General features: G+C 36.6%; 1 protein-coding gene across 3 annotated transcripts in view; it reads right to left on the reverse strand.

Annotated features, from left to right (window-relative positions):
- Positions 1-16,711, reverse strand: part of Lrriq1 (leucine rich repeats and IQ motif containing 1) — a 211,703-nt gene that overhangs the window by 184,718 nt on the left and 10,274 nt on the right. For all 3 annotated transcript variants that reach the window (XM_060377971.1, XM_060377970.1, XM_060377972.1), the window contains exons 6-9: positions 14,710-14,784; positions 8,192-9,838; positions 3,267-3,419; positions 1,936-2,086 (exon numbers count right to left, since the gene is read on the reverse strand). In XM_060377971.1, coding sequence (XP_060233954.1) covers positions 1,936-2,086; positions 3,267-3,419; positions 8,192-9,838; positions 14,710-14,784 — 2,026 coding nt within the window. The remainder of the gene's footprint in view (positions 1-1,935; positions 2,087-3,266; positions 3,420-8,191; positions 9,839-14,709; positions 14,785-16,711) is intronic.

The following is a 16,711-nucleotide window of genomic DNA, read 5'->3' on the forward strand; positions in this document are numbered from 1 at the left end:
CTAGTTATTATATTGTGTTATTTAATTTGTAGTGAATTAATTTTAATTTCAAATGAATAGCTTGAACCAGATTAATAAGAAGATCATTATTCTTGTCCAGTTACATCTAAGAAGAATGGTCAAATAACAACTTTATTTATTTTTATTTCACTGGTCTTTGACCACATGTATGCCTGAGAATTGGACCTGGGTCCTCTGAAAGAGCAGCCAGTGCTCTTAACCCCTGAGCCATCTCTCAAGCCCTAAAAATGGTATTTTCTAATGTAAAGACTAGTTAGAGTGAATGCAGCAAAGATGGTGGGGGCTTAGCAAAGCACTGGCAACTAGGTAAATTTGAAACAAAAATATAAAATAGCGTGGTTTCCCTGCCAATTTTACTTCACCTCCTTAAGAAATATTATACAGTGGAATTGTAACTTGCTGACTTATAAATACTACACAATTTTTTGTGCTCCTCTGTGAGAGTTGTTAAGAGTAATATTTCATCCAAATGACGAAATTTATCTTTTTACTTAGCTTGACCAGAATTTCTAAGTTTTTCCTAGAGATGAGAAACAGACCCCACTAGTTGTCAGGAAAGCACTTGCAAATGTGCAGTCTCCTCACACTCAATAAATACAACCTTCTCAGTATAACAACAGACAGCAGAGACATCTTAGCCTTGTTTGCTCTGTACTACAGAGATACCTCAGGCACATCCATTAGAGCTGTGGCAGTTTTCACATAAATCTTATAGATAACCTGTGCCAGGAAATCCACTGCTTATACAAATTCTCACAAAGGACCACTGCCAATAAAAATAGCAATTCTGCCACTTCTTTTATTAAAAAAAAAAAGCTTGTTTTTGCTTTTTAACTTCACTCCAATACTATAGTGTGTGCCCACACAGTACTACATTATAAACGTGATTACTTTCATTTAAAAAAATTCACTACTTGTATATGTGCTTGCATTAGAATTTCAAAACAAAATTAAGCAACAGTGTCAGTTTTTCCATTTGGGAAAATCAATTGGTGGTCTGAAATTATGTGGTAGATGAACATAGGACCAGAAAATGAGGGAATCATATTTTAAAAAGATGCCCTTTAAGACGATTGAAAAATAGATGCCCTTTAAAAACAAAGATGTTTTTCTTTCCCAAAAAGAAATAGAGGGGAATGGCTGATGGATACTATCTAAATCCAACTTTCCCCTTGCACAAAGAAAATTGCTGAAGAGAGATAGGAACAAAATAGTAAAATCAAGGAGTGTGTGTGTGTGTTTATGATGTGTGTCTTCATTGGATTGTAACGCACTATTTAGGCCAGGTTGGCACAAGAATCTGAATGTCTTTACCTTCTTGACACTGAGACTGTAAATGATTACTCCTAAAAATGACTTGTTTTTCACTTCTCATGTGTGTGCACATGTGTGTGTAGTGTGCATGCTGTATGTATGTTAAAATACGTGGATGCATGTTAAAACACTGAGGATGCATGTGCATGTGAATGCCAAAGACTGATGTTGAGGGAATCATCCTGCATTTGCTCTTGCATCTTATCCACTGAGAGACAGCTCTCAATTGAAGCCAGAGCTCACTGAGAAGTCAAATCTTGCAAGCTAGCTTGTACTGAAGATCCCTTGTCTCCTCCATTGGTGACTGGGATTACAGGTAGGTTCCCACAGTTGTGTAGCCTTTAGATGGATTCTCTGATCCAAACTCAGGTCCTAATGCTTGAACGGCAAGCGCTTTACCCGTCGGGCATCTCCCTCACAGCTTCCTAGGATTTTTTACATGGGTTCTGGAGACCAAACTAAGGTGTTCATGCTTGAAAGTCAACTTTTATCCAATAAAATTATCTCTGTAGGCCTTGGAGGGACTGATATTAAAAATGAATGAATGAAACAAAGTAAAATCATGCAGAGTAAATGTTTAAATATTAAAATTGCTCTTACTGATTCTCATGATCTTATTATGTGAAAGTTCAAGGCATTGTATATTAGTGCATCCATCAAAACCATGAATAGAAGTCAGCAGGTTTTCATTAAGAAGAACAACACAGAGATTTTCCAAATTTTCACAATCGATAGTCTCAATGTGGTTTTCCTAATGCAAAGAAAGAACAAACACAATAATTTTATTTAAATGTCTTATAAATGTAATATTTAATCCTTTCAAAAAATTAAGGTTGAGATACAATGTCTAAATCAACACATAAATCACTAAGTTATAAAAATAACCATGCACATAGCTATACTATTCAGAGAAAAAAATTAAGTATCACACAAAGAATTAGCTATTTATACATTTGCCTAATATATTTTTTAAAAATACAGAGGACAATATGACAACATATTTTGAACCATACAAATGAACACAGTGGATTATTTGTTCATCATGTTGCTGGTACTTTTAGATGGGAAATGTGTTGGTTAACTGAGCCTGGGCCTCCTCATTATTTCTTCATGTCTGAGGGAGGATATCTTTCAATTTTTCTTTGCATTTCTGACTTGTGAGCACCGTGATTCTGCAATGTACCTGAGAAAGTGCACTGGGAAGCTGTTCCTCTACCACATACTGATTTAGATGCAAAGTTCCTGAACCAATGGCATAAACTGATGAGCCTATTTTCTATATGTGAATCAGGAGAAGACAGATGGTAGTAGGTTGCGAAGGAACGTTACTTTGATACTTTCCACGAAACCTGATAACCAAATATTGGCACACATATGGTTCCCTCCCACATGAATTCAGAGTGCAGCCATCGAAACACTGGGCTACATGATGTGAACAGATGCTTATATGCACTGGCACATGTCTGTCTGAACACTCAGTCTTGGCAACAAAAAGCCTTGAACAATCACAAGATAGTCTAACATCTGAGACCTCCTTGTTAAGGCAGCAAAATTCAAAATTTTTTTTTTTTAATTCTCAAGCAGATGTGACAATCATAGAAGACACCAAGTCAACACAATATGAAATGGTCAGCCAACCTGGCTTCAGAGTAGCAGGAATTCACATAGCCAGCTTTTATGCCATTTTAAAGAACATTGTTGTTTGTACACTCATCATACCACTTACAAAATGAAAGCATCAATTTCTGGCTCAGGTTATCAATAGCTTCTCCATTCAGTCCCTAGCAACCTAGGCCCGTGGTGCTCGCTTTAAGCCTCATCCGTGTATCAAGCTATTTTACAGCTTCTTCAGAATTATCATTCCTAAAATATAAGCATGAATCCATTTGATTTTTGTTGTCTGGGAAGTTATAGTAGAATAAGCAACTTGCCTGTACATCGATGTACTTAAGATTTTGGCATTGGCTCAGGCTGTGCAAGGAAGTTAACCCACAGCGTCGAAGAGACAGCAGCTGAAGATTTGAGTAGTCTGCCAGTGTAGAGAGACTACAGCCGGGCAAATCCTGAAACGTGATGTCTGTAACCTGGAGGTATCAAGAACACTGTGGTGAGTGACATTGTTGAACACCACAGTATAGAATAGCTTTTCAAAGCTCTTCAAAAATTCACCTAAATAATTGTATATATTGAGTCCTACCTTTATTAGGAACTCAGTGTATGTCTAGCTATCTGGTCTTTTATTCTTGCAGTGTAGCAAGATAAATCAGTGTAATCACTCACAATCAATTCGAGCTCAAAGGTAACACACATGTAGGCAATATTACAACCCCTTATATTCTCCCTACATTTTAGCAAATTTTAGTTGTTTTCTAGGCTTTGAAATACTTTTCTGTGTATTATACAGCATAGAGGTCCATGCTATGTGTTTGGCAGTAGCTGTGAGATCCCTGGATCTCTGACAAAGATATACATTGGGAGATAACAGACAACATCTGGCTTATTTTTGATTAGCCAGCACTAGTAATAATATATTTTTTAAATTTTGGGTAAGCAAAGGTTCTACTTTCATAATCATCTCAGAGTATATCAAGCATTCATTACCTAAAGCTATTTTTGCAGCCAATTACCTTTCCATTCTTTTCAGAATGAAAAGGTTTCATCCACTTAAGCAACAATGACAAATGCACTACTTACTGGGTTTAAATGCAAACAATGAATTCTATAGAGAGGTGGGCATGCACTAGAAAATGAAAATATTTAAGTTGAGAATTTAGTAAATCAAAATTTGACAATTACAGCCAGCTATGTAATAAATAATAATGCTTGATTGGCCATAGAACATATTATTTTGCTTTATTTGATAACATGCCTATTTCAGTCAACTGTAGACTCATCAAGTCGAGTTACTTATGAAGTGACAAGCTCTCTAATTTCTGTAGTTTCAAGTCATTACAATCCATGAATGAAGGTTATATTGGCACCTTGTTTGAGACACCCACCTTTGACTACATATGAGCAGTTTCACAGTATTCCTTCCATTTCTTTGAATATTAAAAAATTATGTGATACTAGAACATAGCCTATACCTGTCCTAAAATTTTTAAAATGTATGACATCAAAATAAGAGTTTATATTCATTGTTTGACACATGTGTTATAGTAATCACATGCCTAAAATTGCTCTGTATTACTCAAAGTCAATATTTAATTTGTAATCATGTGTCCAAAACTCTTTGGCAAGCAATAAAGATGTTTGACTAAATGTGTCCAAAATAAAAAAAAAAAATCAGTTGTGTCATTTTGTAGCAAAACTCAAATATATTTATAGCAGTCATATTTTCTTTTCCTGTTAAGGACAATATAAAAACATTTGGGAGTCTGTGTTCTCAAGCTCTTTTGGCTTGAGAATGAACCTATAGCACCTATGACTACTTCATTATCTTCATAATTATTACTAGTAATCATTTAATCACACATATTTTCTGAACTAGGTGATCTCTGTCTCTCTCTCTCTTCATATGCAAGACCCAAGATTGCTGTAATATATTAGAAATTGAATTATAAATTATTCTTGAATTTAATCTAAGGAGAAGTACAGTTTTATCCCTCACCACTTTCAGAAGAACCTTCCAAAGATGGTGCTAGAGATTAGGATAAGCACAGACATGTGAAGCTAAATGACTGTAAAATCAAAGTAGGAAAGTTACAGTGGTTAAATAAAACAAAATAATTAGCTATCTGTCCAACAGGAAAATTAGAGAAAGTTTCTGGAAACAAACAAACAAAAAATAACAGGTATTTGATGCTATTTTAGTATTTCCACAACATATTAGCACATATTTTTCACTTTTATAAAATGTATTTGATGCTTTGAAGGAAACTGTAGTTTGCATCAATTGCTTTTACAGGGAAGTATGGTAAACTCCTGTAGAAACCACTAAACAGATCAGCCTACCCATCAATGCTAACCACATCACTTCAGAGACTTAAGTAAAAGATAGTGTTTGTTCAGTCTATTGAACAAAAGACCTTCCTAGCATTTTATGATTAGGCACTGCTCCAAAACAGTGGTTCTCAACCTTCCTCATGCTGTGACCGTTTAGATAGAATTCTTCCTGTTGTGGTAACCCCCAATTATAAAATTATTTTGTTGCTACTTGATAACTAATTTTACTTCTGTTACGAATGGTAATGTAAGTATCTGATATACAAGATATCTGATGTGAGACACCAAAAGGGGTTGGGAGCCTCACATTGAGAACACTGCTCTAAAAGAAGTCAACAGGGTTAATTTTCCGTTTGTGGAAATTGACAAGAGTTCTCAAGAAAGATCAGGGTGTGAACAAAAGAAACAAATATATTAAACAAATGAAAATTTACCAAGTGAATAAAATACTGCATCATTTATTAATACATTTATCTCCCTGGCACCTATCTATATAAAAATGGTATATAGTACTGGGGGTAGCTTGGTAGGAGAACACTTGAGTGGCATATTACCTGAAGCACTACAAAGGACTAGAACCTATGGCTGTGAGGTCTGTGATCCCAGCACTTGGAAGATGAGGCAGGTGTATTATGAGTTTAAGGCCACTGTGCGCCCGATGGCAATACCTTGACATTTTTTTTTTAATAAGGGCAAACAAAACATAAAATGTAAAAAAGACACGAAAGCATTAAATGTGTTTTAATGAAAAAGAGCCTTAGAAGATCTGGGGCCATTTGTGAATGGCTCACTGTCCACAGCCTCATCCTGTTAAGATAGAGGGTGTGCCTCATCTACCCTCATGATGTTCAGACTAGTGTCCTTTGGTGACTTAATCTTCAGAATCATGGTCCCTCACAGAGAACAAGACGGGCCATACTTGTCTTAGAAGCTGGCGACACACAGAGGATCACTGGTAGTTTTCCTTCCTTTCCATCTTGAGGACATGATGCCAGAAGCTGGCCTCCAATACACAACTGAGACACAAAGAGACATTCCTCTGGATCTCTCCCTGACACATGGTGCTGCTTTGCCTTCACATTGATAGATGGAACTGGTGCCTCTCCTGTCAGTTTCCATGTGTGGTGAGTAATTGAATTAAATCAGTTTTATGCAGTATAGATTTGAGCTGAGACTGTGTCCTTCTAGCGTTTGACTTAAGTATTGGAATAAATTGGACATGGTGAACCCTAACCATCCTTGAAGTTAAAAATCAAGTTCCAGGTGCCTAGTATTAGATAGAATCAGGGTAGAAATTTCAGATAATAAAAACCCTGGTACTTGTTTTCCAGAGATCTTCAGAGTTATAATATATTTTAAATGCTACAAAATATTTAAGGCTACTGAGCTGAGCTACACAATTACTCATCACACATGGAAACTGACAGAAGAGAAAGGTACCAGTTCTATGGATGGAACTAGAAAAAAATCATCCTGAGTGAGATAACCCAGAAGCAGAAACACACACATAGTATATACTCACTTATAAGTGGATTTAGCCATATAATATAGAATAAACATACTAAAATCTATAGTCTTAAAGAAGGTAAACAACAAGGAGGTCCCAAGGGAAATGGCTTAATCCTCATTCAGAAGAGCAAACAGGATAGACATCTGAAGTAGGAGAAGACAGGAAACAGGACAGGAGGCCTCTGAAAGACTCTACGCAGCAGGGTATTGAAGCAGATGCTGAGACTCATAGCCAAACTCTGGGCAGAGTGCAGGGAATATTATGGAAGAAGAGGGATATAGAAGGACCTGGAGAGGACAAGAATTCCCCAAGGAGAACAACAAAGCCAAAATATCTGAGCCCAGAGGGGCCTTCAGAGACTGATGAATCAACCAAGGACCATGCATGGAGAGGACCTAGACCCTGTGCTCAGATGTAGCCCATGGGCAGTTCAGTCTCCATATGGGTTTCCTAGTAATGAGAACAGGGGCTCTTTGATAACCTTCCCCTGGAGAGGTGGCCTTACTAGGCCACAGAGAAAGAGAATCCAGACAGTCCTGATAAGACCTGATAGGCTAGGAGGACCTCCTAGTAGGCGAGGAGGACCTCAGCTATCAGTGGGCTAGGGGAGGGGCATAGAGGGAAAAAGAGGGAGAGAGGGTGGGACTATGAGGAGATAAGAGATAGGGCCACAGCCAAGATACCAAGTGAATAAATTGTAATAAATAATAATGATAAAACTGAGATTTAAATATATGCCTCTAAAATAACATTTAAAGAATATATTTGACTTTCAAGCCACAGTTCAATAAAAATTGTTAACTTTATTGAAGCACTGTATAATCAAAATATCCTTATACATCAATTTCTATGTCTTAAATTTGGTTGATGTTGTATTCTCTACAACAGAAAATTAGTAGCAGTTAAAGAAAACTATGCCATGTTTCCCGCATCTGTGTATTACAATTAAATGGCATATGGTTAAATAACATTTCCATGCAGGAAATACAGGGTCTTCCATCCTGTCAGCACCTCTCACGGAAGGAGCTATTTTCAAGTGAATGGAGACAGTGCGTAGGCCCTAATCTAGAATAAACTCTGGAAGTTCAAAAGCACTAAGTGTTCTTATCTAATTCCAGCCATAACTGTCAGATGTTCCTACAGGGATTTGAATAAGTGCTCAAGACACTGAAAACTATCAGTCAAAGCTCTGTGGATTGCTAAGATTGATAAGGCCCCGAAAAACTTTATTTGAGATCTTAAAAATATAAGCCTTCTGAAAGGAAACTATATTTCATTAGTATTTCACTAATAATTTACTAAGAGGAGGAATTTTTATGTATAAAATCATAAAGGTAAAATGACATTACAGACAGTTAATTTTAATTCAGTATAACAATATTATTGTTAAGTTATAACTACCTGCTGTAAAGTATTCCAAGGGCCATGCTGGAGAATGGCTAATGAATCCAAAGGAGGCATTGTATTTGCTGGACACCTCACGAGTTTCTTTCTTTTAGTGATTTTCTTGAGTTGATTTTGTTCAAAGATTTCAGGCCAAGGTTTAAATGATTTTATCCAAGCTAGTCTCCTTTCCTCAATGAAAGATAAAACTGTTATCTGTGACACAGAGCAGGTCAGGGCACTGTCACTTTCATCCTTCTCTGGCTTCCATTGTTCCACAATTTCTTTACTTTCAGACTTAGGAGAGTCCTCCTCTTCTTCACTGACCAAGGAACTGTGGTTACCAGTTTCTTCATTGGGCATGACTTTGCCTGAGACAGAACACTGCTGGTCTGCCTTGTCTTCTGTGTGCGCAGAGGCATCTGAGTTAAAGATGGCATCAGAGCTGCACACACTGTCTTCTGGTATTTCCTCAATTCTTTTTGATTTTAAGTCTGTCTCTTTGTCTTCTAGTATTACATTTCTTTCTACGTGTTCAGGATTTTCTAGTATTAGTGACTGTGGGTCTTTTTGCATGGCAGTAGCCGAAGTATTATTCTCTTCATGCAATGATCCATCTTGCTCTATTGTCGCTCTTTGTCCTATCTTTTCAGCCAGTCTCTCTTGATTTTCCTTGATGACTTCCTGTGCTTCATTATTGTCCTCTTCGCTCGCTTCTGGATTGAATCCAAGCATGACTTGGGTTTCTTGTCCTGCATTCTCCGTGGTGGCATGCTCCCCACTTTCCTCTTTCTGAGTTTGACACTTTACTTCTTGCTCCAGGCAGTCTTTATTCACATTTTCCTTTAGGTCTGAGTTTTTAAATTCTTTTGTCTGGTCTATGTTTGTAAAGTTAATTTCTTGGTTAGCTACATTTTCTGAACATTGTTTTTTTGATATGTTCTCACTATTTCCATCCACTTTTAACTTAGGTGAATTTTCGTTTTTTTCATTCATCTTTAATTCTGCTAAAACTGTCTGTCTTGGTTTTAATTTTATTCCGATCGATTCTTTCAATGTCAGCTGTTTATGTCCTTTATGCACATTTTCTCTCTTGTTGGATTGCTGAACTAGACAAGCATCTTCTTTCTTCTCCGAGCTGGTGTCCACTAATTCTTCAGCACTCTTATTTTTTGACATATTTGCAGCAGCTTGCTGCTTGCCGTTACTTTTTCCCTCCTTTAAAGCACAGCTAATGATTAGAAGTTGGCGGCAATCTTCTCTAGGTCGCACTTTTTCCTTGTTCTGTTGTTCTCTCTCTTGTCTCAGGGTGCTCTTTTTCTCTTCATATTCCCTTTCTCGCCTTCGCTTTTCCTCCATTATCTTATTCTTTCTTTCCTCCTCTAGCCTCTGTTCCTCTTTAATTCTTTTTCTTCTTTCTTCCTCCTTCTGTCGGATCTTTGCTTCCCTCTCTTTCCACTCCTGCTCTTTCCTTTTCTTATTTTCTATTTGCTCTTTTATGATTGGGTTATATTTTCGGTAAGTTACTAATGCTCTGTATTTAGCTTGAATTTTTACAGCTGCGTTATGCCTCAAGTTTAGCAAACGTGCTTTTTCTTTTTCTTGCAGCTCACTTAATATTGTTCTTTCCTCCTCCATTTGTAAATCTAAGTTTCTAATAAGTTCCTAAAATAAAGTAAGAGACAATAACAAGCATCAGCTAAAATCAGTGATTCTATAAGTATATAAAAGGTATTACAAAACCCAAATGTAGAGTGAAACTGCTATAAGATTCACTGAGAAAAACTAGTCACATATTTTATAGGAAATTAACTTTCTAAATACATATAAGATTTATGTCACATTGGAAAGTTGATAATACTCTTAAGGTATGAGCCAATGAGTTACTGATTAAGAAATTATATTCAGACAGAATCATTTGAAATGAAGATGACACAGAAGACATTAAAGGAAAAACAGGCCAAAATCCATTTAAGAGTCTCAAGCTTCTTTTCATGGGTGATGTGGTAATGGAGACTAGGAATTACTACCAACAAGTCCTGGTGTTCCTTGCATTCAAGCATGACGAAGGGCTGGCCTAGTCATACACCTTAGCCCTTTTAAGTCTTAAGATAGCTAGAAAAAAACATAAATTAATATCATTATGTGAGATAAAAAATACATTGCATTAGAACTCTACCACACAAGTAAACAGACAAAATAATTCAGTAAGTTTTTAAGGAAGATTAGCATGTAAAATTCAACTAGGTGTAAAAAGAAACAGTACACTAGGTTAAATCCTCAACATGAAGGGAACCTTTCAGACAAATATATACACCAAAATAATTTTACATAAAATAACAAGTGTTAAATTATGGCCCACTAAAAAATCAGAAAAAAAAAAAAAAGGAACGGTTAGGTGACTGCTGGCCTAAAGAAATATTTTAAAGTGTTTTTTTAGATCAACAAATATATGAAATATATGATATCAGGAATAAAACAAATCAACACAAAAATACTGATATGACCAGTAAGTATTAAGACTAAAAGTGTAAGAAAATTAAGGGCTGAAAGAAATATAAAAGTACATTTCTAGACAATATCAATAAATAAAAGAGCGGAGTAAACTTTACACCCCTCTCTCTCAACATAAATAGAACACATTTTAAAATATTCTGAAAGAACAGAAGTCTCCATGGAAACAAGGATTACTTTCTGTTTTTTGATTTGTTGTGTTTTGTTTTGTTTTGAACATATAGCCACTCAAAAATTTTGGGCCCATACTTAAAAATGATTAAATATTGTTGAGTAGTATTCCATTGTGTAAATGTACCACAATTTCTGTATACATTCCTCCACTGATGAACATCTGGGTTGTTTCCAGGTTCTGGCTATTATAAATAAAGCTGCTATGCACATGGTTGAACAAATGTCCTTGTTCTGTACTTGAGCATCTTTTGGATATATGCCTAGGAGTATATATCCAAATATATATCCAGGAGTATAGCTGGATCTTGAGGAAGCAGCGCTATTCCCAATTATCTGACAAAGTGCCAGATTGATTTCCAAAGTGGTTGTAGAAGTTTACATTCCAAAACAAGGAAATCATGAAATTTGCAGGCAAATGGTGGGATCTAGAAAAGATCATGCAGAGTGAGGTATCCCAGAAACAGAAGACAAACATGGTATATACTCACTTAAAAGTGGATACTAGACATATGATATAGGGTAAACATATTAAAATCTGTATACCTAACAAGGTGCACTAGGAGGAGAAGCCTAGGCAAGACGATCAGTCCTCACTCAGAAAGGCAAACGTGACAGACATTGGAAGAAGAAGAAAACAGAAAACAGGACAGGATCCTACCACAGAGGACCTCTGAAAGACTCTACCTAGCATTGTATAGGGCCTCTGAAAGCCAGAAGAAGAAAACAGGAAACAAACTAGGAACCTACCACAGAGGGCCTCTGAAAGCCTCTGCCCTGCAGACTATCAAAGCAGATGCTGAGCCTGATGGCCAACTGTCAGGCGGAGTGAATGGAATTTTATGTAAGAAGTGGGAAATAGTAAGAGCTGGAGATGACAGGAACTCCACAAGGAGAGCAACAGAACAAGAAAATTTGAACACAGGGAACTTCCCAGAGACTCATACTCCAACCAAGGACTATTCATGGAGATAACCTAGAACCCCTTCACAGATGTAGCCCATGGCAGTTCAGTGTCCAAATGGGTTACCTAGTAATGGGAAGAGGGACTGCCTCTGACATAATCTGATTGGCCTGCTCTTTGATCACCTCCCCCTAAGGGGGGAGCAGCCTTACCAGGCCACAGAAGAGGACAATGCAGCCACTTTTGATGAGAACTGATAGACTAAGATCAGAAAGGAGAGGAGGACCTCCCCTATCAGTGGACTTGGGGAGGGGCATGCATGCAGAAAGGGGAGGGTGGGTGGAAGGGGAGGAGGGAGGGGCTTATGGGGGGATACAAAATGAATAAATGTAATTAATAAAAAATAAAAAAAAGTTTAAAAAAAAAGCAGATAATGAGACTCATAAACAAACTTTGGGCAGAGTGCAGGGATTCCTATGAAAAAAGTGGAAGATAGTAAGACCTGAAGAGGACAGGAGCTCCACAAGGAGAGCAACAGAACCAAAATATCTGGGCATGGGGGTCTTTTCTGAGACTGATACTCCAGCCAAGGACCATATATGGATATAACCTAGAACCCCTGCTCAGATGTAGCCCAAGGTATCTCAGTATCCAAGCGGGTACCCTAGTAAGGGGAACAGGGACTGTCTCTGACTTGAACTCAGTGGCTGGTTCTTTGATCACCTCCCTGGATGGGGGAGCAGCCTTGCCAAGCCACAGAGGAGGACAATGCAGCCAATTCGGATAAGACCTGATAAGCTAGGGTCTGATGGAAGGGGAAGAAGTCCTTCCTTATCTGTGGACTTTGAGAGGGGCATAGGAAGAGATGGGGGAGGGAGGGTAGTTTTGGGAGGGGAGGAGGGAGGGACTACAGCTGGGATACAAAGTAAATAAACTGTAATTAAGATAAAAAATAAAAATTTAATTAAAAAAGTAAAAAATGATTAAATATGCAAAGATTAATGCATAATGTGAAAATCTTAAAGCTTCAAAAGAATGTATGGGTTAAGCATAAATTTTACAGTAACTAAAATGAGTAAATTTACAAGGAAATCATATTATTGAATTGTCAACAGGTAATAGAAATAGGCTTGAATTTCATGTTCAGATATAGTAAAAATTTAAGTAAAAACATTTTCTACTGGGTAAAATTTGGAGAAATTTACTCAAACCTTCCCTATCAGTGGACTGGGAGGCGTATGGCTAAAGAGGAGGGAGGAAGGGTGGGATTGAGAGGGAATAAGGGAGGGGTGCTACAGATGGAAAACATAGTGAACAAACTGTAATTAATAAAAATTAAATAAAAATATTAAAAGATGATTTTCCTGACACATAAGTATTGACAGAAGTAAATGTTGAATGAATACAGAAAAGAGAAAGACAGTGGATATGAACACGAAGGAGTAATGGAGTCATAGAGATATTCAATAGATATGTTGTTCTTCCTTAATTTTACTTTTGAAGTAAGAAATTAGTTTTATTTTTGATATGCTTTACACAGTATGTGTTATTCCTATATTCTAAAGTTTCCTTAGTTCTATGACCCAAATGTAATTGCACTACATAGTCCAGGTGTGATTTTCACATTAGCAATTGCTACTTGAGAATCACAATCTTTGAATGTTCATTTTAAAATGACATTTGAACCCCTCTCCTTGTCATATGGTGATGACATGAACCTTTAATCCCAGCATAAGGGAGACAGAGACAGGTGGATCTCTGATTTCAAAGCTAGCCTGGTCTACAGAGTGAGTTCCAGGACAGTCAGGGATACACAGAGAAATACTGCTTCAAAATCAATCAATCAATCAGTCAATTAATATTGAAGAAAATAAAGAAATCAACCACCCTTGATCATTATGCTCTTACCCATGTCTTCAGAATCACACTCTCTCCTTTCAAGATTACTCTAATGAAGAATTAGGTCCTTTCACAGGTGTCTCCTAGGCAGTCTTCTACTTTGCCTATTTTCTTGTCCTCTCTGTTCAACACTTTAGGTATTTCCTGTTAAACTCTCTCTGCTTCACAAATGCCTCATTATATATCATATATTGTCACACTCAATCATGCAGTTTTAATGTTCACATTTAATTTTCATAAAATATACACTTAGTACTTTATGATAGATTCTAATTGTTCTTTATACATTAGTTGTATAATTATTTGGTTACTGGATGAGAGTTATGGTTATTTTAATAACCCATCTTATCAAACATTTGGATGGCATGTCATTTGTAATTATGTATTTTCCTCTTTTCACTCAAATGAATTTTTCAATTATATTTCTAGTGAATTTTACATATATATACACATATATACAGACTTATACATATATACTACAGACCTATATTTTCAGGGACTGCATAAACAGAAGATTCAAAAGAAATATAAAGAAAGGAAGCAATATTCAACTGAAAAACAGTAACTTATCTACTCTATATTGGAGACTGAAATGGGAAATTTTATCTATTTTATGTTTGTAAATGCTTAGGTAAATTTATATAAAATTTATGGGGTCAAACAAAGATGTAAAATGAAATGTCTATGATAACCATCTTACCTTGAATTCAAAACTCTTTAACACACTCAAGTAATTGTGTCAAAATACAATAATGCTTCTTCAGATCTTCAAATATTATGAAATTTTCCTAATACTACAATTACATTAAAACTTAAAATAAACTTTAAATTTCAACTTCATAAAGATACAGTCATTGAGCTACCTTTTTATTTTTAGGATATTTTTCTTCAATGAATATTTCTAAGATTAACAAATTTCTGAGATTGAAATAAGTTAAATTCCATACCATATAGACATTATCTTACTATGTTCAATATTTTAAAAAGTATAATAATTTACTTCAAATGGAGAATAACAGTATATGAATACAAAACAACAAACATATACCTGATGCTGTCTGTATTTCTCCTTCCACATTTTCTCTTCTTTCTGGAGTTCATCATTCATTTTGTCCTGATCTTGCTGAAAGTAGAAAAACATCAGAATATTATTAAATTCAAATATCAAAGGACATATTCATTTGTATCAGTTTCTTTCAACACATTTATAAACAGATTTCAAGTGTGACAATCACCCTGAGTTCTCAGTTATTAGTAATGAAAGTCTAAGATGGCTGAAATACTCCAGAGTCTTGTAAGAACTGCTGGCGGCATCATTATTCAACATCTTATGCTGTATTACAAACTACAGAGCTACAGTAATAAAAACAGCACTTTCTTTTTTCACAAAAGTAGATATGTTGATCAATGAAATCAAATTGAAAACCCAGAAATAAGTTCACACACCTATGGACAGTTGTTTTTTGATAAAGATTCCATTAATACATTAAGGAAAATAGACAGTGTTTTCAGCAAATTATGCTGGTCAATCTGGATGGCTGCTTGTAAGAAGAATGAAAATAGATCCATACTCAACATTCTGCACAAAACTAAACTCCAAATGGATCTAAGACCTCAACTTAAGGTCAAATATATCTAATCTGATAGAAAAGAAACTAGGGGAATAGTCTTGAACTTATTGGCACAGGAAAAGACTTTCTGAACAGAACATAGTTAGCATAGGTACTAAGAACAAAACTTAATAAATTGGACCTCACAAAACTACAAAGCTTTTGTTCACAGTGGCGCCCTACAGATGGGAACAGAGTCTTACTAACCACTCATCCAATAGAGAGTTAACATCCGGAACACGAAAGAACTGAAAATTATCTATATTAAGAAAATAACCCAGGTTAAAAATAGACTAAAGGCTGTTTGTGATGGTGCACGTAAGTAGAATTTGTTGAAGGAGGCAAAGGAAGGAGGATCATGAGTTCTAAGGCAGCCGGAGGTATAAGAAAAAAACAAACAAACAAGAAACAAACAAAATGGGACACAGAACTAAAGAGAGAATGCATAACATCCTCAATGATCAGGAAAATGTAAATCAAACTACTTTGGGATTTTTTTTTATTAATTACAATTTATTCACTTTGTATTCCCCCTGTAGCTCCTTCCCTCCTCCCTTTCCAATCCTCCCTTTCCTTCCCCTTCTCTATCCTTGCCCCTCCCCCAGTCCACTGATAGGGGAGGTCCTCCTCCCCTTCTTTCTGATCCTAGTCTATCAGGTCTCATCAGGAGTGGCTGCATTGTCTTCCTCTGTGGCCTGGTAAGGCTGCTCTCCTATCAGGGGGAGGTGATCAAAGAGCAGGCCAATCAGTTCACGTCAGAGACAGTCCCTGTTTCCATTACTATGGAACCCACTTGGACACTGAATTGCCATGGGCTACATCTGTGCAGAGGTTCTAGGTTATCTCCAAGAATGGTCCTTGATTGGATAATCAGTCTCAGAAAAGTCCCCTGTGTCCAGATTTTTTTGGTCCTGTTATTCTTGTCCTCTCCAGGTCTTACTATTTCCCACTTCTTTCATAAGATTCCCTGCACTCTGCCCAAAGGTTGGCCATAAGTCTCAGCATCTGCTTTGATACCCTGCAGGGTAAAGGCCTTCAGAAGCTCTATGTGGCAGGCTTCTGTCCTGTTCCCTGTTTTCTCCCTCTTCTGATGTCCATCCTTTTTGCCTTTCTGAAAGGGGATTGAGCCTCTTAGCCAGAGTCTTCCTTCTTGATTAGTTTCTTTAGGTGTACAGATTTTAGTATGTTTATCCTATATGATATGTCTACTATCCATTTATGAGTGAATATATACCCTGTGTGTCTTTCTTATCTCAACAACAGGCAGAATGGCCAGATCAATAAAACAAATGACAGCATATGCAGACAAGGATGTGGAGTAAGAGCAACACTCATCCATTGCTGGTGGGAACTGCAAACTTGTACAGTCACTATGGAAATCAGTGTTTCTCAAGAAGCTGGGAGTCAAACAACCTCAACATCCAACATTACCACTTTGGG

Source organism: Meriones unguiculatus, chromosome 2 (assembly GCF_030254825.1).
Source record: "Meriones unguiculatus strain TT.TT164.6M chromosome 2, Bangor_MerUng_6.1, whole genome shotgun sequence".
NCBI classification, from domain to species: domain Eukaryota; kingdom Metazoa; phylum Chordata; class Mammalia; order Rodentia; family Muridae; genus Meriones; species Meriones unguiculatus.